The sequence below is a fragment of the Aspergillus tubingensis genome (genome assembly GCF_013340325.1).
Source record: "Aspergillus tubingensis WU-2223L DNA, scaffold_6, whole genome shotgun sequence".
NCBI lineage: Eukaryota > Fungi > Ascomycota > Eurotiomycetes > Eurotiales > Aspergillaceae > Aspergillus > Aspergillus tubingensis.
This window is the reverse complement of record NW_023336280.1, coordinates 129,212-151,518: the sequence shown is the minus strand read 5'-3', so window position 1 is coordinate 151,518 and position 22,307 is coordinate 129,212. Positions and strand designations below refer to the sequence as shown.

Genomic DNA, 22,307 nt, shown 5'->3' with positions numbered 1-22,307 from the left:
CATCGGGCTTATCATGAAAGTTGCTGCGCTTTGGCGGCTGCATTACATGTCCAGATTCACTTAGTGCAATTACAGCTTTTGACTACTGCCCCACTTCTATATGCTTCCTCGATAATTCAGTCCCTAGTGTTATACGCTGCAGAGGCAATTATTAACCCGGGTAAGTTTCTTTGGCTTTATATCTTAGGTATTTGATCTTAATTCACATCATGGTGATCGCACAATCAAATCACACAATACCAAAGCCATCGCTATCATTTTTTTCGATAGCGGCCCATTACTATAATTATTAAGCCACTGTGTCTACTTTGTGCAATATTTACACTCCCCTTGTAGAGCTAAGGAAACTCCTGGTGCAATTTTAGAATTCACGGAAGATTCCAAACCAAAGTCTTAACAAGATTCCAAACCAAAGTCTTAACAAGATTCCAAACAAAAGTCTTAGCACGTGCCCCAGATATATTCCATCAACTTTTCGGGGCAGCTTTCTGGTAGCAACATATTTGTTAAATACTTCAATGCAGCTTTCGTCATACGGCGCCGGCGAACGCCACATCATGAATGGCAGCAAACATGTTAGCCGTCCGTATCCATGGCCAGCAGTATGTCGCCAGATTCCCAATCCGACTACGCACATACTCCAGAGACTTCTGACCAAACGGAAATTTTGGCAGCTAGCACCGAGTAACAACGCTTTCATGAAAGAGATTACGAGAGTACCCGTCGCATGTGATGTGATCGTGCTTTCTACATCAGACATTGTAAGCCCTATGGAAATTCCACTCTACCTGCCTTAAACGTTTATGGTGTAACTCGGGCGCTACTTGTAAGTACCACGGCGTACGGCTAGGAAATGCTTGATGAAGCGAGGCAATCTGCCCCCGGGGGAACCAAACTCCGACACTCTATCTTGCTACAAGTTCGTATATAGAGTGCGACAATCATTCCAATCAACCGAAGTAAAAGAAGCCCAACCGGCTCTGCTGATCTGGTTTGTTCTGATCCTGACCAATTCACACTTACATGGTAGATTGGGCTTGTTAATATGATTAAATGCCCAACCACCGAAATCCGCACGGAAAATTAGGGATCGGATCTCCTCAGAGTCGGGTATCACCATGCACCCAGTGTTTTGTGTAGTTAGACTTATAGCAAATAGAGGTATCACTAGATCCGATGTCTATCTCGTTATGCTATGTCCTGCAGGTACATCAACCAGTATGCTTTTCGAATCCTAACACGCCTGCGTAGAGATGAGAACGCCAATCGGCCCAGTAAATAAATGTAAAACTTACTTTTGTAGCCAGACATCGCTCAGAAGCAATGCTCTTATCAGATTCGCCGGGTGACTTACGAGATGGGATAATATTGGTTCTTCCAATTTACTGTTCTGACCCACTACTACTACGCATCATTATATTTCCCTTGATAATCCATGGACCCAGGCACAATATGTAATCACATCCCCACACCTAAAGCAAGCCAGGTGCACTACATTCTCAGCATCTATATTGTACTCATTATACTATTTGACTAGCTCAGATATGACCGCTTCTCAATTTACGGTCATAATTGTGGGAGGGGGGATTGCCGGTCTCACGCTAGCTCATTGCCTCCGACGAGTGAATATCGACCACATCGTACTCGAGAAACGCAGCAACATATGCCCGCAGGAGGGTGCATCAATCGGGATACTTCCCAACGGGGGTAGAATATTAAGTCAACTGTCCCTATTCGAACATATTGAGCCTCTTATCGAACCCCTCTATCGAGCACACATCACCTTTCCAGATGGATTCTCGTTCTCAAGTACATTTCCGGAGTTTCTCCATGACCAGTACAACCAACTTTCTTTTCTTACTTTATATAGATAAGGTTACAATGGTCTAATCTGGTCGCTGATTGCAGATTCGGTTACCCCCTTGCGTTCTTCGACCGCCAAAAGCTTCTCGAAATCATGCACACTCAATACCCGGATCAATCAAAGATCCTCACAAACCAACGAGTTGCCGCAATTCGTCCAGTAGGAAGCCGCGTCAACGTGATAACCGAAACCGGTGTGACGTATACGGGTGACTTAGTGGTAGGCGCCGATGGCGTCCATAGCAAGGTGCGCTCAGAGATGTGGAGGATAGCAGATACGGTCCGGCCTGGGTGGGTTACCGAGCTTGAGAAGAGTAGTAGGTATTCTTTGGCCATAACCGTATGTCTTCGCTCATTCATTCTCAAGGTATGACAACCGAATACTGCTGTATATTTGGCATATCATCCTGCGTACCAGGACTGGAAGTGGCAGATCAAGTCAATGCGTTTCATGACAACCTCACCTTTATTATCCTTGTTGGGAAGAATAAGCGTGCTTTTTGGTTCGTCTTGAAAAAGATGGATCAAAGATACACTTATCCCGACAACCCCCGCTTCAGTGCGGAGTACACGGCGCAAACCTGTGAGAAACTGGCTCATCTCCACCTGACGAAAGATCTTACCTTCCGTCAGGTATGGGACTCCCGAGTGCTTGCTGCTATGACGCCGTTAGAGGAAAACATCTTCCAGACCTGGTACCTTAACCGCATTGTTTGTATTGGCGATAGTGTTCATAAGGTATGTTTTCACGTGGTGCGCTTCACAGGCTTCGAGACTTGTGCTTACATTCCATGGCAGATGACACCCAACATTGGACAAGGAGCCAATATGGCAATGGAAGATGCAGTAGTCCTGGCAAATTGTCTGCACGCAGCTCTACTCCGGACAAGACGACAGAGACTCTCGGATTCGGAAGTGCAGGTACTCCTTCAGGAGTTCTATTCCAAACGCTATAGCCGTGCTAAGAGCATCTATACCGCTTCACGATATATGACTCGTTTCCAAGCACGAGATGGGTGTCTGAATAGGGTGCTTGGGCGATATATCGTTCCTCTTCTGGCGGATGTTCCGGCACGCGTAGGAACCACGACTATTCGGGGTAGTCCCGCAATCAATTTTCTACCGTTGCCAGAAAGGGACGGGCCTGGATGGAAGATGAACAAGACTAGTGTAGGGTATCATCATGCCATGTTGTTCACTCTTTTGCTGGCGGTTGCTATTTACTGGTACCGGGGTGTATGATTTCTGGTCCGTACTTTGCTTGGTCATCTAGTGGGTGTCTGTGCATATACCAGTACAGCTTTCACTCTATGTCTAATCCCATACACTTGTTTTCACTATGTTAAATATGACAAGACAATACTTATGTATGTCACGCCATGTTGCCTCGATGGTAGCACATCAAATCATACAGGAGGGATACCAATCGTAACAGAGCACAATAGATTCTCGAGGCAACATACAGTCTATACGTTTACCCACAACTACACGACAGTAATCCAAAACAACACCATCGCCGTTCCAACCACCTGCGGCAACGACCATTGAAAACCTGCAGAAGCAGCCCCGGTATACAACGCACTAACTGCGCTTGCGCTTGTTGTGCCAGTAGTCACGGCTGTGCTCATGCCAGCTTGGTGACTGCTCTGGGGCCACACATGTGCTGAAGAGGCGGGAGCAGTCTGGTTCCATCCTGACCGTGACCCTGAGTATGGGGTGTACGAATACGGGGAGGCAGACACAGTGGCCTGAGCAACGTTGGAGGTCTGGGCCATTGTGATGGTAGTGCCGTATTCGGTACAGGTTCCGTCATTGGAGCATGATTCGACAGTAATCGTAGTGGTGTAGACTGCATCTCTGTCTGCACCTGAACTGGCATTGGACACTGCGCTGGAGTCTGCAGCAGAGCCCACATCTGATTCCGCACCCATGCCCGCGCTTAAGCCTGCGCTTGAGCCTGTACCCTGAGAGGTAGTGTCGCCAGCAGAGATGGGGTGCGATCCAGATGACACAAAATTAGGGGTGCTACCGGCTGAGTTGCTAGCTTGGTGGCTTGCAACAGAAGTCGTAGGAACAGTCACAGCATCAACACCTTCGGCCGGAACGGATGTGTGATCTGGATATACGGTGAAGACGGTCGTTGCTACAACGAAGGTCTCCGACGTGGCATAACCGCCTCCGGGTGGAGAGCCACTGCAGTTATCTTCATTGCAGCCCGCGACTGTTGCAATGCGGGTGCTCAGTATGGTAGAAGTGGTGAGCGATGGTCCGACCTCAGATACTCCTGTGGCGGATGGCAGAGAACCATTCGCCGTGCTTGTGTTCTTGGGGACTGAGTACACAGTTGTGCCGACAACCAGCGTCTCCGTGCTCGCATAAGTTGTCTTTGACCTCAAGGGACAATTTGTCACAGAAGAACATGCAGTCACGGTAATGATACGAGTGCCCAAGATCGTCGAAGTGGTAATATCAGAATCACCCATGCTACCCCCGCTGTTACCAACAGCCACGGTAGCCGAAGGAGGATGTGCGGTGTCGGTAATCATGGCACCACTGCTACCAGTGCTGTCAGCTACGGGGCACACAGTGGTAGAGACTACCAAGGTCTCGGTAGTCACATAGGTTGTTTTCGACTTGAGCGGGCAGTTTGTTACCGAGGAAGGGCACGCAGTTACCGTAGCAGTGCGAGTGCTGAAAACCGTGGAGGTTGTGAAGTCCAATCCACCACTACCATGACCCTTGTTGGCAGCACTGTCCGTTACTGTCGACGAGACAGAATCCGTCCGAGTCATCCCAGCGGCCTCGGTGACCGGGCATATTGTGGTGGACACCACAATGGTCTCTGTGGTCACAGAGGTGGTTCTGGAGCGCGCAGGACAGTCCGGGAGTGTGGATGGGCATGCAGTAATTGTGGCCGTACGAGTAGAGAGAACTGCCGATGTGGTCCACTGCAGCATGGAAGAATCGGTGACAGGTGCAGCCGACAAGGACGTGGAAAGACTCATCTGGGGAAGTCTGGTCCAAACAGTAGTTGAGGCAGGGACTGCGCTGGATGTGCTCTGAGAGTATATGGAAACAGGGAGTGAAGAGCTCGTGATAGCTCCGGAAGACGCCGAGCACTGGCTTCGCTGGGGCAAAGGCCGGGATACATAGCTCCAATGCGGGTGGGAAGCCGCCGAGCGACTTGGTACCGGCCTTGAGCTGGGAGTTGGCGACTCCCTCACTGATGGAGCAGAGGGTGAGGGGACTGGGCTGGACGAGGGCACCACGATGATTGATGGGGTGGGTGTTGCTGCCTTCGAAGAAGGAACAGAAGATGAAGAACTCTGTGTGCAAGGCCTGCGGCTGGGCAAGGACCTTGAGCTATAGGACCAGTGATGCTGCCTATGTGTGATAGCAGATGAAGTAGTAGTAGAAGTCACAGCTGCTGGCTCAACAGCCACTGTCATGGCGACGCTCGCTTGCAGCAATAACGAGGCGAGGATCCATCCTCGCATCAGCAGGTGACCCATCATGACAGCGATTGACTCAGTTCAGCAGTACTGAACGAGGCGAATTTAAACGAAAGTAGGATTAAGAAAATCAGTATTATTCAGGTATCATGAGACATAAATGAATGACTTGCGGTTGGAATCCGAGAATTGACTGTCAAAAGAGTGTGTGAGAAACCGAGCCCTGTGTTTCTCTTGCAAGAGGCGGGTCACTGTATATAGATCACCTCAAAATACTATTTCGGTCGGAGAATTGACAAAGAGACTACAAATAGGGAATACACACCCGACGGAGCTAATACCTGGTTCCTTCTCAGCCTTCGTATTCAGCTGCACTATTGACGCCCACTGGATCGTGGGTCTGTTAACGGCGGCGAGAATAGCCGACCCCAATTCCCACCCAGATTCAAGGACGGAGTACTTATTGCGAGGCACTCCGAACCTACCAGAGGTTCTGAGTGACTGCCATACACTTAAACCCTATATTCTATCAACCCGTGAAAATGCCAATCCACGGATTTGTCGTCGCCGCGGGCTTTCTGCTCGGTCAGGTCGCAGCTATCACCCCCGCGGCCAGCTCCCCGGTGGCAAGCAGTCAGGCCTATGTGCCCTCAGTTTCGTGCCGTACGCAGTTGGGAACAAGCTCGTTGGCACTCGTCCCTACCACTACCATTACACGTACAATTCATGACCCGACACCGGTGGTTGTCTTTGCGACAACGCAAGACACCGTCACTGTGACCCCTGACGCCTCGACTGTAACTATCACAGACTATGAGATGACTACGGCCGTTTCGACGGCTGACACGGTCACTGATATTTTCTCGACGACCTCGACTGAGTATGACACGGCAACAGTGACTATCACTCCTGCTGCTGTCACTGCCATTGTACCTATCACCATCTCGACCACGAGCACCAGCACGTCCACGGTAGCTAGCTCTTCGGGCTTCTCTCCGATTGCAGAGACACTGCCCACAGCTACTGCTGCCAAGCGCTCCTTGACCGAGCAGGACGACTGTTCTTCTTGGCTGGATGACTATGAGTACCCTCAAGAGGTCGAGTGCCACCAGAAGATCATTGTCAAGACCACAACCGTCTCCACGGTCACCGAATCTCCCGCAACTGCTACCGCAGTCACTCCTACCTCCACCGTCACTGTGACCAGCACCATCACCAGTACTTCAATTGTGGTTCCTTCCGATATTTCAACTACACTCAGCTACAGTACTACTTCTACCATTACCGAAACCACATCCGCAGCTGCCGAAACAACCACTGTGTTCTCGACTACCACCGCAGTGGCCGCAGTGGCCACTGCCACCTTTTGGGAGGCATGCGGGTCTAGCAACATCGCTGGCGACCCTCTTTCCTCGGAATTCGGCTCTTTCGCGGGCCAATACATGTACCTGATTGCCTTCACCAACGTCCCCGGTGAAAGCTTGACTGTTGGCGACACCAGTTCTGCATATGATTGCTGTGTCAGCTGCATGGAGAGCTTCACCTGCGCCATGTCCTACTACAACGCGGTTTCTTCCTCCATTAAATACTGCTATCTCATTCACTCGACAACCTGCTCGCAGTCTTCTGTTTACGCCAAGGCGTCTACTCATGACACTTCGGCTACCATCCAGATGTCTAACGGAAATTGTGGTCGTGTTGTGGGCGTACAGGGATAATGTTGTAGCAAAATATAGAAGGAATTGTACCATAAAGAATAATTCGTCAGATTTTACTGCTTTCAAGATTCAGTTCTCTGTTGGAATACTCTCTTGATTGTCCTCAGTAGGAATTAGTCATTATTCTTTCACCAGGTTGTGCAGACAGCTGACCCAACCCCTCTCTGTCTCGAGTCAGTGCCTCCCCACTCATTATCCACACTAGTTGAAAATCTCGACCACATAACGCCGCTTTGCCACTCGTATTGCGGAAATGAAAGCGACATTAGCGTGTAGCCATCAAGGAAACTCACGAACCCGATCGGCACATTTTACCTTGGTAGCAATCGTGATCAGGTACCCGGTGGGTCTGATTGGCCGGGAGGCTTTTTAGCACCATAAGGGATGGTCCAGACTGGAAGCTATTGCGCCACCCAACCCTTTGGCATAGGAACAGCTCGGATATCTCCGAGTGCTAAGCTTGACGCCAAGTTGATGTCGTAGTTTTGTTCTATTGGCGGGCAGATATGCCAATGTTAAGTTCGGTACTCCAAAATTTGAGCTCGCAAAGTGTTGTTCGAACGATGAGAACGGATGAAACCAAGGCTAAGATAGCCGGTTCTGCTATAATTTCCTCGCCGAATTATGAAGGTTCTGGACTTTCTCTGCTCCGAACCGCTAAACAGATAAGAAAGCTCCCATGATAAGGGGGGTCGCTGGGTAGGTATAAATGTCATCATTTAGGCATAACACGCCATGCGCCTGTGCCTCTCAGGCTAGTAGCGGCCTACCCATGTCAGTCAGGCATGTACGTGTCGTTGAGTCATACTGTAAGTAAACGCCTCGTCAATAGCCATGTGACTATCAGAAGAGATCCGTTGTGTCCAATTGGCCATGTCGTCTAAAATGCCATTGTAGGAGTGGTTGCTGATTGGATAGATAAGGTAGCGCGATTTAAGGCCGCTCTAATCAACGACTGTTGAACGTCAACTAGCCGCTGCGTGCATAGCCCCTTCCATTGTCGCTTTGGCTGCAGAATTGTGAAGAGTCCAGGTCCTGGCATCTAGAAGGCTATTTCGTGAGTCACACAATGATTCTTCCAGTTTATTTCCCATTTTGCAACTCATGTATGACGCAGTACATTTAACCCAGTGTTAACCGCCTATAGCAGGCAGATCCTTAGTTGGGATTTGATTTCAAATCGAACACTGAACGTATCTTTTTGTGGAGATTGAATGGCGAAAACATCAAATATGGCTGTTGTCCTCATTTCTATGTTTATGAGTACTACATCTTCCTTGCAGTGTACAATTGTCGTAGTGATGCTCGGCAGTTCTTAGGGCTCTGAAGCCCTTGGTCAGCCATAATCAAGGGTCTCGCTTTCTGATTGCGGTCGAGGTGCTAAGCCACATCATGCATTAGATTAACAGCCAACCTCTCCTGAGTCACAACTAGGCTATAGTCTGCCGGCTAAGGTGCCTATGCCGTCATCCAATTTACAGATACCCAATGTCTAGTCTGTTAACGATATCCAAAACGCATGATCAGGATGCTGCTAAGATTTCCTTCCTATGGGGCTGCACATTAGTTGCCTTCGCATCATTGGCTGATACTACTCCATCACTCCACTTGAGGGCAATCTAGAACGCAAGAAAGGGCATATTTGCTCTTGTATGTCTTCTCCATCACATGCTTGTCTACCGGAATGTCACTGCCTTTGGCAGCCAATATTGTTGCCTTGTAGCGTATATACCTCACTTCAATATATCAGCCACATGTAAAATATAAAAGCCACCTCGTCGCGAGCAATTGTCTTCTCCATTCAGCATCGCTTCATCACAACGGTTCCACACAGATTCTACAGTCTCACTTTCCATCTAGAACAAAGAAGAATTTGATTTCAAATATCTACCTTCGGAATACATATAAGCTGCTTCATCTCACGCAACTGATTTTTTCATTCAGCATTGCTTCATCCAACGCTCTCAAATCTTCTACGATACAACTCCCCAGCTCGTACAAAGAGCAACTTGAATTCGAAGTCGTCATTCATATCACATTACTCAATCACCATGTCCCCCACAAATCGAGTGCCGTCTATGCGCATGAACCCTTCTGGTGCGCGCGATATTCCCACATTCATCGACGAACTTGCTAAAGATGAGGCGAAAAACCAACCTAAGGGCGACTCGGAGAGTACCTTTTCCGACGCTTCGACACTTCAAGGCAACGAGCAATCGTCGAAATTAAAACGCGGGCTTCTCAATAAGATTCGTTCTTTTTCGCAATCAGGAAAACAGGATGCCGTCAAAGAGTAGATAAGAAGGGGTGGTTATTTTTATTGGATACTGGAATCTGAGTTGAGTCCTTTGAGACGGCGGTTGCGGTTTCTCTGTGTCCTTTGCATAACGTGTGGTCTATTTTCATATTATTCAACCCAACCTATTGTCAGAAATGTGGTGTACGGTGTCTGGCAATTTTGTGTCTGTGCTAGTTGACATCCTTGGGCAGTGGGCGCATCATTTGGATGGGTGGTGGCTCAGTGGTTATTCGGAAAAGCACATTTTCATCATGCTATTCTAGTACAATCACAACTTTGAAAAGCCAACTCTCAAAACCAGTCTCATCTCCGTATATTCCCCATTCTCACCCTTCTTGATAAATCGTTTTATCAATGGTGTCACTGTGCTCGAATGGCAATTACTTCCTCGTATCAATACTCGCTTGTTTCCTTCGCTGCTGCTGAAAGCCTCCGAACATAGCTTTTATCTTGGTTGGAAGGGAACGACTTGCCATCCACCGCGATCCGAACAACGCTTGAATATCCTTGAGAGCAACCTCAATGAGTCGCTCGCTCAGGTAGTTCTGCATGAGTAGCTGATTAGATGAACTAAGAGGGGCAGGAATGACGCATGATGTGGCTCCATTCGAGAAAGGTCCAGTATACGCTGTATGGAGACAGCTCATGCTATTGGTGTGTTTTATGCAAGGGTGGGCTTGCGGGGTCATAATACTTGGTACTCTGTTTTCAAAGACCACGGAAGTCGTGGTGCACTGACCCCTTGGTTCGCAAGGCTGCGTTGTAGGCGGCATTAACATGGGTGTAAAGGAAACAGAATAATACTTATCAGGGTTGACAAGCAGACCTGCTCATATACCAACAACGATTTTAGTTCTGCTGACCCAATTCGACTATCTTGCGAGTATTGAAGGACATCTGGAATGCTTGCTAAACTGTGAAAGCCTATCTGATGCAATTGGGAGATTACGGTTGTCATTAGAGAGTACTGACTCTGGCCGCCAATAGCTGGTGCACGGTCGTTTCACTGTGTCGTTGATCTAGGATTTGATTGGGTTACAATCCATGCTCCAAGGCAGACTATTCGGGTGGGGGTGCTGCTAGGCACAACATCAATTCAGCCTTTGCGGGACCGATGGGGTAACCCGCGAGGCTGAGACGCTTAACTTGCGGGAGTACGGACGATCGACCTCAGAACAATTCAAGATAAATCTCATATTTTTTACCATGATATAGATAGGGTCGTGGTTTTGTGACTCTACTGTAAAGAGGTTTGTGTTTGCATTTCGAGCAGTTGAAGGACAAGTTCACTCTGCATTCCTTGTAAGAAAACTGGTCCAGTTGTACTATGAAAGGGTTAAAGATACCCAATGCAAGCTAATGAACGAATGCAAGGCTAGTTGGCGCAGCACATGCAGCACATCACATGGTAAGCCCCCTCCCCAACCCCGGAGGAGGAGTTAAAAGGGCCATCCTCCTCGCATTTGTTTTCTGTTCCCCACCCATCATCCCTTACGAACTTGACTACCGTTACAATCCTTTTTCGGCCATCCAAGATCAGTTCAAACATTCAAATCAAATCCATCCTCAACTCCAGCAAGTCACTTAACTCCGGCACCATGCCTTCGTTCCCGGACAGAGTCCAAACCGCCCAACTCACGATTGGGTACACCTTCGATGACCCGACCATTGGAATGGGGGCATTAGTCACCCCTGGGGTTGCCCTGCCCGGGCTGCCAACCCGCATGGATGGCCACAAGGAGCTTGCCCTTGTTGGAGATGCTGTCCTTAAGCTGTCACTTACCCTGGATGGATACGTAGCTAAAAGAAGCAGAGGTAACTCTTTCCTCTCCTTAATGCCCAGAACAGTATGCTCATTTGAATATCAGAATATACAAGTAACATTCTGCAAACCAAAGCCAGCAACGTCAACCTTGCACTAGTTGGGCGTAGGATGGGTCTCGACAAACTCGTTATTGTTAATCCATCCCAGGCAGGCATGGTCTCCGACAAAGTCATGGCCAACACTGTCGAGGCTCTCATCGGAGCTGTCTATATGGACAGTAACTCGATTGAAGCTGTGCGGCCTGTCTTGGCTGCTATGGGCCTTGACTGGCCCGCTTGAGCTCCATGACTTTGCATGAACTACCTATGCAAAGTGACGTGATCTGGAAGCTAGTTACTTACTAGTGGGTCGTACAGAGGCCCTTCTGCATCAGTACCAGACCCCTGGTATGATTAGCTCCCCCCCGCACCACTACGGGATAGCGAAACTTGAGCCACGCTTGCTATTTTCCACTGATCCTGTAGTGGTGGAGGGGGAGCTAATCATAGACGGGCTCCGATGACGAGTAGTTGGGCCTTTGTACGACCAACTGGCCGGCAACGGCCTCGAGGCCACGAGACATTGTCTTATGTGGTTCGACATGAGCAGACTTGGAATTATAGTCCAAGCTTCTGTGTGAGGGATGATCTCCTAAGGATGGGGAAGTGTTGGTTGGCAAGGGAATGATGGAAGGTTTCGATGCGATTGTTGTTTCTGTGACTGGTCTATGAGACGGCTGTGCTCCCAAATTTGTCATTCGTTGTACAGTATCAGTCTCAAATGTGAGGAGCTCTTGGTGGAAATACACCGGGGTAATGTTGTCCAGCTGGTAGAGTCGTGTAGACTTTTGTACGGCCTGTTTCTACAATTTCCCAAAGCGGGGTTGGTGGCCTGCCTGCTTATCTCTGCGGGGCGGGAAGACAACAAACAAAAAGCAGAATATGCAAAAAGATGGTCCCAGAGGGGCTCGAACCCTCGACTTTGACGTTATTAGCGTCACGCTCTAACCAACTGAGCTATGGGACCCGGTTGTTGAAGAAGGCTTGTTAAATTAGCTAAATAAACCAATTATCATTTTAGCAGAAAAATCTTGCTTTGGTTCACTTATCGAACACAACCCTCATTGGTGAGGAACAGGCAGAGTTACACTTATATCCTATTGGAGCCATATTTATCAATTCGTTCCGCTCTTGAGCGGTAGTAAAATACATATTCTGTTCAAGTCTCATAGTTCCAATTATTAAGTACTTAAATGTGTCACGATTGGTTTCGGAATTAGTGTGTGGTACTAATATATATTGTATCTTCCCCTGCACTGCAAAATGGAATTTCAAATCAAGGTAGCACGACTTCAATTTGTGTGGATCTAAATATTCTAACAAGTAGTGTAAGGGGCAGTTCATGAATCCCCATAATACTATCAAGGTAATAAATACTCACTCCGATTGACCATATGAAAATATTTCCACCGAGAAGTGCTCAGTGTAGCCATGAATCAATCCTGTGGCACAGCGGCAGCGATCCGAGCCTTCCGAGCATCGTCTGCAGCGAGTCTCACCGCCGGCCGATCCTCGATCAGCAACTGTTCTTTCCTCGCATCCAAACAGGATCTTTAGTTAGACCGTTGGTTGCTCCACTCCACCGCAATCGGATCAGCGTCCCCCAATCCCCGGTTTCAATGTGAGACATCCCGATGATCGAAATCACAGAAAAGTATATAGACTATTGACAGCCACATTTTTCTCGTCTATTCTTACACCTACTTACATGTGCCACTACTTTCATACACCCAATAATGATATGATACCTTATATAGTGAATCGGTAAAACTATGTATATTTCCACGAATTCACCATGATCCGATGTATATATACAACAGTATCAACAAAGATGGAAACAAAACAGACAAGAAAGTCAAGAGGTATCTACATCCACATCGACATCCAACAACCGAAGAGAAAGAACATCACATCTAGCTATAATCCACCTCAACCGTCAAGCGCACCGCGCCCGACGACAAAGTGCCACCAATACCATCCACCGACGCCTCAGAGGAAGTGTACGCATTCACCACCGTCTCGGCGTCAGTAGTGATATACGAGCACTGCTTATCAGAGTACTGGCAAATACGCATACCCTGGACCGTCTGGTCGGCATTCTGAGCCTGGATAGCAGACACATCCCAACCAGACCAGCCGCTGTTATCGGTATCCCCGAAGTCGAACTCGCCCCAGGTGCAGGAGTAACCACCATAGTCATCAGTAGGGAGACTGTCGCCCTCCGCAGCACCCCATCCACCCTGGCTGTTCTCGTCGAAGGCAACGTACTTGGTCTCGCCCGCGCCGAGAGTGAAGTTCAACGCAGAGTGTCCGTACCATCCGTCCATCTTTCCATCCGGTCCGATCTTGTTCCAGAAGCTGACGAACCAGTCCTTGGTGTTGCTGCCTTCCATGCGGATGACGTACTTGTATTGCCAGGCCTCGCTGGCGCTGACTTCCTGGATGTTGCTGCCCCAGGGGTTGCCCACGTTGCCGCTGTAGGTGACGCCGCTGCTGCTGCTGTTGGTGCGCTCGCCGAATCCGGCAGTCGAGAAGACGCCGTTGGTGGGGGTCGCGGTCCAGGCCTCGCTGGCGGAGCTGCCGGTGCTGGTGGCGGCGGCGGTGGTGCTAGCAGCTGTCTGGGATGCGGCGGTGTGGGTCTTGGTGTTGGTGTAAGTGCTGGTGTGGGTGGTGGTGCTGGTTTGGTCGTCGCCCAGGCCCAGGCCCAGGGAGAGGGAGAGTCCCAGGCTGGCGCTGATGGCGAGGTCCTCGTCCAAGTCGACTTCCACGAAGGCTCCGGCAGTGGCGGCGTCGGTGGTGGCGGCTGCTGCCTCAGTAATGGTGCTGCTGGTAGTAGCGGCCTCGGCAGCTTCAGTGGGCTGGCCGTAGACGGTGGTGGTGAGGGTGACGTGCTCGATGTTGACGACGGTGTGCACCTCAACTTCGACGTCACGGGCGGCCACATGAGCCTCCTGGGCGTGGCCGTGACCGTGTTGACGGCGCTGGTGGCCGTGGGTGCGAGCCAGGGCCGATTCGGCGATGGCAGCACACAGAAGGAGTGACTTCCACTGCATGGTGGAGAAATGTTATGGTTCAGACCAGTGAGTCAATCAGTGAAATCTGTATCCGCTGGATAAGGGGGAGAAGAGTGGTCGTCCCCGAAATGAAGGAGTTGGATGGGTATTTAGGGTGTGTCTTTCTAACACCGCTATAACCAGGGTCCAAAAAGGAGTGACTGAATACTGCAAAGCAACAGCAATAAGGAGTGTGCTATGAAGGGTATAAAAACGGGGAGGGGCTGCAATAGAGTCGGGGCGACTTGGGTAGGTATATAGACGGACTGCGCCCTAACCGGCCCCCCGTTCTAGGCTGACTGTCTTTTCTCTCTCTGGGGAGATGGTGGGTTTGATGGAGGCCTCGCTCAAGAGGAAGTGGAGACAGGCAGCGCAAAAGGAATCGTCAGCATTGGGCCAAGGCAGGCGCCGCCATGGTGGGAAAATTGACGAGTGTACTGGACTAGTGCCAGCACCTGTGCGCCTGGACTGGGCCAACTAAAAGAGAGAGAAGCCGAAGGTCAATAGCCCCGTTTAGGGCAGTGAAACGGAGGGCGGCGATGGTCTGAAACGCAGGACAGCCATGGCGAGCGAACGAGGATGCGTCGAATGCGGCGTGATGGACACTCCGTTGGCGGATGGGGCTTTTTGTAGATTCCGCCAGCCAATGTTGTTATTGTTTTTTTACCTATTTTTTCTTATTTTGTTGATGGGGGTGCTCCACCATCCAGGTACGGCTCTGGCATGCCATCCCATCCTATCCATCCCCTCCATCCCATTCATCCAATCCCCTGTCTCTGCTCCCCACGTAATCCGGCCCCCTTGCGTCGTCAACCCGTGGTGCAGCAAGAAACTGCAGCGGACGGGCAGCAAGTCTGGAAGACTGGACCGTCAGCTGGGAGGGCGCCATGTGGTCTGGTGGGTGGTTGCTCGGACGAATGGTAGCATTCCGGTACCTGTTTGTTGTATTTGGGGAAGTTTAATCCTGAACGCCACGATAGTGGTTCTAGGCTGTGGGTCAGAAGCATATACTGTGTACTACGGAAATACTGCTGGACACCAATTGTTAGATCACAAATGTGACAAGCACAATGGGAGTGCAGAAAAAAAGAAAAGAAATTGCCCCCCAAATTTGACTGATAGAGAGGTCGAGAGTGCGTGAGTGGGTGCCGGGATCCGAGCAACATAGACTTTAGTCTAGGCAGAGAAATAAAACCGCCTGGGAGTGGAGAGGTGAAGGCGCAAGAATTGGCGCCGGGCGGAGTTAAGCATCGACTAGCGTTGGCTTAGCAGCGCAACTCCTTTCTCTCTCTGTCCAGAAGATTGATCGATCCCTCCCCTCCACGTGTATTATCTTTAGTTCTTTGATGGTGGTCCGACCGAGAGAGTGCCGATCGAGAGAAGGTACATCCAATCCACCTCAGGCAGCATTTTAACACCAACCGTAGAGAGGAAACATGATCGTCAGAATTTATTGACACCATAAAACAGCCATCTCTCCTCAAGAAGAAAAGAAAAAGCACAACTTCGCAGCAATAGACGCCACTGGCTGGCGCCTCACCGTCGGAGTGGGGCATCACTTACGTATGCCCTCGGCCACCACCACCAGAAAAAGCTAACAACTCAACGGCAAAAGAAGAAAAAAAGTTAATAATAGTCCATCCAGCCCTCTTTCTCTCGAATCAGTTTCTTTGGCATCATCCCATCGTAGCTGACGACTTCCCACGGTTCGTTTGATTTACCTTATTTCTTGCCGTGGCTTGGCCCATGGATGAACTTCCGTCGTGGATGACAGAACGGACATCTCCCGCTCAGGAACAGGAAGCCTACGTATGGTTGTTAAATAGTTTGCTTGGCGGTAGTGCTTGCATACGCAAGTCAACACGGATGGAGGCTGGTCGTAGGACTGTTTAGGGCTAGTTAAGGGCTAGTCAAGGGCGAGGCTTTTGAGGAAAGAATTATTGTGTTGTGTGTATAGGGACAAGGGAGAGAGGAGAGCATTACTCAGCGGCATTCTCGGCGCGGAACTAATCACAAACTAGTAACCCTGTTAATTGTTTGGTGTTTTTACCGAGGAAGAGTCATGCTTAGCCCTTTCACACTTCTAGATCACGCTCCATTTAATCCATTTACTTCTCCATAGATACCCTGTATCCACTAACTATTTTGATCAAAATGATTGAGTGATAATTATGTTGCGATCAATTGGCACTCCACACACTAACTGTGTACCGCAGAACATAAACACCGTGATATGTGGATGTGGGTGTGGCTCATTTGCCACATACCACGGATCCGACCTGTCCACGGAACCAGAGAACACTGTCAGATCTTCCTAAAAGTATCATCCGGATAACTATTTGCCTTTCACCTCAGTGTATAGACGGAGGAGTACGGAACTGATCTTTAATTTCCCATCTGCAGTTCACTGTTTCTTGATTGGTTCACGACTCACAACATAATACCAACACACGCTTGCAGCATGTAAGATAGCGGCTCGCTCCGAGGTGGGATTTCTAGGCTATCTACCAATTCGGTACATCGAGTGGACATGTCACTTCATGTGCTGAATGTTCTCTCCCACTGTGAAAGGCTGCTTTCAATCTCTTGTGGGCTACACAGTATTATGCCAATGGCGAGTTATACATTTCTTCTATTGGGTTTTGAATGATGCTATCGAAGGATGTTGTACTGCGGTAGAACAGGGGCCAAAGCCTGGCGTTGGTTGTTTGATCGCGTTTCCCCCTGGGCTTCGGTAGGGGCTTCAGGAATGGGCGACTGTGTGGTGGCGTACTTGAACAGGGAATGCTGATTGGCTAACTGTCCTTCGATGTTTGCTGGCATGCAGGTACCAACTACTACGTACCTGCAAAAAGAGCTACAATTATCAAGACCCAAGTGTACGCCACATGCATAAGGTTCATGGACTCATCATCCGGACATCTACACCGGTGGTCATTTCTTACTCCTCCCTGCAACTCCCCGCCCATGACAGCTCAGCTCTCCCACAACCACAGGTCCGTCTGCAATCCCTCGCGCTCTGCATCCAGCACCAAATTATTCGTATTCAATTGGTCCGCCGCCGTCAGCATGCAGTCCAGCGACAGCCCCAATCCCCGCCAATCAAGGGGTATCTCGTCATCTTGCTCCGAGATCTCATGTGGGGGCGGAATCCCCGATCCCCCTATTTCCCCAAGCAGCCCTGACCCCGAGGGTTGAACTGACTCGGTGAATCGCTCCCGACCTTGGCTGGTAGGCGTGGCCAGGTGAGGCCGCGCGGTGTTATCATTTCCGATGCCGGTGGATCGACCCTGCCGTCGCATCAACGGTGCAATCAGCTCTTCCAGCAGCTCAACTTCGGACTTGCGAAGCTGCGCCACGCGGTTTCCTCGCTCGATCATCGCGTCGAGAAGGCTGTAGCCCATATCGCGGTAGCTCGGGTCGGGAAGTGTATCGGGGAGGATGGCGGAGATTACGGAAAGAATAAAGAAAGAGGAAAAGAGGTTTTCAAGGTCGAAGGGGAGAAAGGTTTCTAGACATCTATGTCTCAGTATAGATTGTGACTTTACTTGGAGGGGTCCGAACCTAGCAGGTTTTGGTCGCGCAATGCGGTAAGTATCCGCAATGATTTTGTCGCGGAGTCGATGCACGCCTGAAGCAATGCTTGCACGGGCGGAGATAGAGTGCGGAACTCGGTACCTGCCTCGTAGCAACCGAGGCGCTCCCATAGCAGGCTCAGGACAAGGGGTCTCGTTGTGACAATGATGCACTATGGCTATTAGTCGCGACACACACTATGATAAGGGTGGCGCTTACAAGATGACAGGATAGGGTCAGGCGTGTGGTAACCCCAGATAGTGAGTCGACTGAGTTCGCAAAGCGATGCGAGAAGACCTCATCAAGCTCTCGCGATAGGGTGGTCATTTCTTGCAAGACCGATCGCACCTTGCGAAGAAAGACTCCTCCCAGTGTGCCATCGGCACTGTAGACAGCTACTGAATGTCAGCACTGTGATTACTAGGCGCCAAGTGACTTACTGTTCAACACGCGCGTTATAACTTGTGTGATCTTGACATGGAGGCTCAGGGTAGCTTCGTTGCGAGAAGATGTGCGCGGATCCCATAAAAGCGTGGTGATTTCGTCGTCCCGCACGGAGTTTGGGGACCCTATCAGTGCCGCAAATTTGCGGTCCAGGATATACACTGTCCACCAAATGTTGCTGCAGCGTTCGACTAATCTTCGTCCTAGTTGATTGACTGGAAGCGCCCGGTGGAACCCTTCAACCAATGCCATGCGCATCGAATGGCCAATCTACACGATCAGTTAAGGCAATGAAACGCTGTGCGAATACTCACATAGCAATAGGCAGTATCCCTCATATCCACCGAGTGAAAGTACAGCCCAATGAGAGCCAGTACTTCGATTGCAAGGGTCGGGTCCTGCCATAACCCAGTGATGTCCGGCAGCAATGACATTGCCCTCGAGAAATACTTGGTCCAGCTCGCCGTGTTCGCGTGGTTCCGTACTGGGTCCAGGAAGGCCTCTCCGAAGGCTAGGATGATGAGAAACTGCACGTACCACAGACGGCATTCTTGCACCTTGGCTGCCGCATCGTCGTAAAACTCATACATATGCCGATAGAACTCATCCTCATCATATAACCGATACAGGTGGGTGAAATGAAATTGCACGGTGCTCACCATGTACAATGCATGCTCCAGCGAGGGCAGACCGCTAATGTCAGGGGCCTCCTCCGAACTGGCGTGACGCCACTGTATTTGATACGCATCGCCATCGACCGCGAGAGGAATCGCCCGTGGGCTCTCTGGCGAGATATGTGCCTGGACAATGGTAAGGATGCGGCGGCTGAATGACCAGGTCGAAGTCGGCCCAAGAAATACTGCGCAGCGGTCAGCAATTTCCCTACTAGGGAAACCAGAAAACCTACGCCATATTCGCTGTCGACGTCCGGTATGTTTGAGGTAGCCCGGGTTGATAAAAGGGTTGGAGGTGAAATGGTCATCCATTCGATGGGACTCAGTTGGATCGAGTGATGCCTCTCGGGGCAACTCCGATGCTCGCTCTGCACTGATTAGATAAGGATATGCAGCGCATGAAACGATCTCTCCCTCACCATAACTGGATTCATTTGTACTGTCAGTCGTCAAGGCTCGCCGGCGTTTGACCACTGGGGAAGAGCCACCGCTTCCTTCCAAGGCCTCCACTTTTCGCTTGAGGGAAAGAAAAAGCCTAGACATATTAGAACCTTTCCTTAAGTCACAGTGATCATGATTCTCACTCTTCAGACACTACAATCTTGCGATCATCCTCGAAGACACAATCTTCACGACGCTGACAGCACTTGTCGCAGGGATGGGTGCCAGAACATTTGACCTTGCGTGAGCGACAGCGTTGACAGCTGGTGGAGTTAGTGGGCATGAACTACGTACTAGTAGTCTTAAGATCCGGGGAAAGAGATGGCCTTACGCATTACTGGTCCGCTTGGGACGCTGGGAATGGTCCATTGTCTCTGACTGAAAGTTTCCCAGGAACCAGTCTTTCTTTCTAGGTCATTGCCCTATAAATCTGTATGAATAGCATACGCTGCAACGGGTTTGTTGGGACTTGACGATGGAGAGAGAAGCAGCAGCCCGAATCCATTGCTGAGACGAGTCAATTTCCCCACCAGATTGTGGCTGAGTAAGCAACCCCGCCCGTTATCGGCAGATAATCGAGCGATAGAGATGATATGATCGATAATAGGCCCTACGTGATATTGCAGGCGCAAAGGGTGGAAATATAGCACTACACATTAGTATGTAGCTTGGCAGAGGGCTCAATGATCTGCCTGCTGGTTTCCGTATGCCGAACCGGCCCGGAACGGTGTGCGGAAGAAGATATTATACCACTTGCTCTCGCAACACCTACAGTAGCCAACAGCATTCGGTTGTTAGTCAGTGGTCTACCACTTATTTATAGGTCTGGCGTGCATAGTCTCAATCGTGTTTGGGCAACTAATCGGCCAGATCGAGACATCACTGCTAGTTACGGCATATTCTAGACCTCAGAACAGGCCTGTCCTGTTGTGAGTCAGGCGATTTCTTCGAAATCTACTTAAGGGCCCTAATCGAGCAACCAGATAAACAGGGATAATACAGAGTTAGTATAGAACCGACAATGCACTGGTCCTGGATGCTTTCAAGTATCTAAGATGGCATCATTTCACTGGCAATAATGAGATCCTTGCTACGGCCCGCAGAAGGCCCTTGCATATGCCGTTTTGTGTTATTCCACAGCCAGCCTTAGCCGAATGTCTCGAATTCACTGGACCACGCCTCTCCTCTGATTAGGCTTCCTCTTTCTCTCTTTCTGAATCTTTATTCCTAATCTTCTTGTCCATTCACGCGTTTTGTAAACAGCTTGATGGGTAACGGGTGATGATGCACATTCCACCACTTCGCCTTTGGCGGTCACTCCTCGTCTGTGTTATTTGGTCTCTCCCTTGCTTCCAGGTCCTGGCGATCGACCTCGATCTACAGAATGCTGGTGAGTTTCAAGGATCTTGACCAGATGCTGAACCTTTTTTGGAGGCTAATAATTTTCTTTGGTGTCAACTAGACAGCATCAAGAGCGTGGCAAGCGACCTCGCCTGGGACCTAGTCAGCTTCTATACGGGCAACAATACCGGCGATGTTCCTGGAAACCTTCCAGATCCATACTACTGGTGGGAGGCGGGAGCCTTCTTTGGCACCCTGGTCAATTACTGGGCCTACACCGGAGACACCACATATAACGAACTGACCGCGCAAGCCATCCTCCACCAGGTCGGTCCCAACCGAGACTTCATGCCCGCCAACCAGACGCGCACGGAGGGAAACGATGACCAGGCATTCTGGGCGTTCGCTGCCCTGCGCGCCGCCGAGCGAAACTTCCCCAATCCGCCAGCCGATCAACCGTCGTGGTTGGCTCTCGCGCAGGCCGTTTTCAATGAGCAAGCGCAGCGATGGAATACGCAGAAGTGCGGAGGAGGGTTAAAGTGGCAGATCTACACGTTCAACAGCGGTTACACGTACCGGAATTCCATCTCGAATGGGTGTTTCTTCAACATGGCGGCTCGACTCGCGCGATATACGGGCAACGCGACGTACGCGGACTGGGCGAATAAGGTCTGGGACTGGGTGACGGACGTAGGACTGATTGGGCCGGAGTACCATGTGTTCGACGGAACGAGTGAGGAAAATAACTGCACCGACCTGAATCATATTGAGTGGACTTATAACAACGGGGTGTTCCTGCTAGGGGCTGCACACATGTGGAACTACGTGAGTAGAAGACCTGCTTGCTGCACAGGGTACACAACTGACGGGACTGCAGACCAATGGTGACGAGAAGTGGCGCGAACGAGTCAACGGCCTTCTCCAGGCGCAGAACAGCTTTCTCTCCACGAACGAGAGCTCCAAGAACGTGCTTTACGAGGCCGCATGCGAAATGGTGGGGACCTGCCAAACAGACCAATTCTCGTTCAAGGCCTATCTGGTGCGATGGATGGCTGACACTGCCCGACTGGCTCCGTTCACCTACGAAACCATCATGGCACGCCTCCAACCGACAGCCAAGGCAGCCGCCGCCCAATGTGTGGGAGGTAAAACGGGGACATACTGTGGGATGCAATGGACTACGGGAGCCTATGATGGCACAGTGGGCGTGGGACAGCAAATGGCCGCCTTAGAGGTGGTCCAGGCCAATCTCCTGCAGGCCAACCCTGGTCCGCTCACTCATACCACGGGAGGATCCAGCCAGGGGAACAGCGCCGCAGGGACACAAACGTCAGATTCATCCCGAGATCCCAGTGAGCTGCGCCCGATCACCACGTCGGATCGAATTGGGGCAGGGGTAGTAACTGGAGTCACGGCATGCTTGGTGCTGGGGGTCACGGCTTTCATGGTGTCATAACAGGAAAGGGAGAATGTGACTGGTCAATGCACTGTTGAATGAACAGCACAAAAATGTATGAGGCCCTGCATAAATATCAATTACATAATAAAGTTTCTTTTCCTCACCGCCAAAATTATCCAGATTC

General features: G+C 50.2%; 8 protein-coding genes and 1 non-coding gene across 9 annotated transcripts; 5 read left to right on the top strand and 4 right to left on the bottom strand.

Moving 5' to 3' along the window:
• Positions 1-1,957: 1,957 nt before the first annotated feature.
• AtWU_03810 (FAD binding monooxygenase) lies at positions 1,958-3,105 on the top strand (the record flags this gene model as incomplete). Its single annotated transcript, XM_035498921.1, has 3 exons — positions 1,958-2,180; positions 2,282-2,601; positions 2,662-3,105. 3 exons carry the CDS (start codon positions 1,958-1,960, stop codon positions 3,103-3,105), a joined length of 987 nt encoding a protein of 328 aa, XP_035354814.1.
• A 242-nt stretch (positions 3,106-3,347) lies between these two features.
• On the bottom strand, positions 3,348-5,378 carry AtWU_03809 (fumarylacetoacetate (FAA) hydrolase family protein; the record flags this gene model as incomplete). Its single annotated transcript, XM_035498920.1, has 3 exons — positions 3,348-4,725; positions 4,784-5,226; positions 5,286-5,378. 3 exons carry the CDS (start codon positions 5,376-5,378, stop codon positions 3,348-3,350), a joined length of 1,914 nt encoding a protein of 637 aa, XP_035354813.1.
• Positions 5,379-5,857: 479 nt separating this feature from the next.
• AtWU_03808 (similar to An03g00830) lies at positions 5,858-7,033 on the top strand (the record flags this gene model as incomplete). The annotated part of the gene is made up of 1 exon (XM_035498919.1): positions 5,858-7,033. The coding sequence occupies one exon, from the start codon at positions 5,858-5,860 to the stop codon at positions 7,031-7,033; it is 1,176 nt and encodes a 391-aa protein (XP_035354812.1).
• A 2,051-nt stretch (positions 7,034-9,084) lies between these two features.
• On the top strand, positions 9,085-9,330 carry AtWU_03807 (ribonuclease III; the record flags this gene model as incomplete). The annotated part of the gene is made up of 1 exon (XM_035498918.1): positions 9,085-9,330. The coding sequence occupies one exon, from the start codon at positions 9,085-9,087 to the stop codon at positions 9,328-9,330; it is 246 nt and encodes an 81-aa protein (XP_035354811.1).
• A 1,600-nt stretch (positions 9,331-10,930) lies between these two features.
• AtWU_03806 (ribonuclease III domain-containing protein) lies at positions 10,931-11,436 on the top strand (the record flags this gene model as incomplete). The annotated part of the gene is made up of 2 exons (XM_035498917.1): positions 10,931-11,147; positions 11,201-11,436. The coding sequence occupies 2 exons, from the start codon at positions 10,931-10,933 to the stop codon at positions 11,434-11,436; spliced, it is 453 nt and encodes a 150-aa protein (XP_035354810.1).
• Positions 11,437-12,088: 652 nt separating this feature from the next.
• On the bottom strand, positions 12,089-12,162 carry AtWU_t88. The gene has a single exon. It is a non-coding gene; the product is annotated as a tRNA-Ile (tRNA).
• Positions 12,163-13,108: 946 nt separating this feature from the next.
• AtWU_03805 (putative allergen Asp F4-like) lies at positions 13,109-14,248 on the bottom strand (the record flags this gene model as incomplete). Its single annotated transcript, XM_035498916.1, has 1 exon — positions 13,109-14,248. One exon carries the CDS (start codon positions 14,246-14,248, stop codon positions 13,109-13,111), a length of 1,140 nt encoding a protein of 379 aa, XP_035354809.1.
• A 2,975-nt stretch (positions 14,249-17,223) lies between these two features.
• Positions 17,224-19,752, bottom strand: AtWU_03804 (putative C6 transcription factor; the record flags this gene model as incomplete). Its single annotated transcript, XM_035498915.1, has 9 exons — positions 17,224-17,759; positions 17,813-17,996; positions 18,044-18,219; positions 18,265-18,538; positions 18,583-19,127; positions 19,176-19,310; positions 19,362-19,477; positions 19,527-19,646; positions 19,715-19,752. The coding sequence occupies 9 exons, from the start codon at positions 19,750-19,752 to the stop codon at positions 17,224-17,226; spliced, it is 2,124 nt and encodes a 707-aa protein (XP_035354808.1).
• A 915-nt stretch (positions 19,753-20,667) lies between these two features.
• Positions 20,668-22,180, top strand: AtWU_03803 (glycoside hydrolase family 76 protein; the record flags this gene model as incomplete). The annotated part of the gene is made up of 3 exons (XM_035498914.1): positions 20,668-20,773; positions 20,846-21,549; positions 21,602-22,180. The coding sequence occupies 3 exons, from the start codon at positions 20,668-20,670 to the stop codon at positions 22,178-22,180; spliced, it is 1,389 nt and encodes a 462-aa protein (XP_035354807.1).
• Positions 22,181-22,307: the final 127 nt, after the last annotated feature.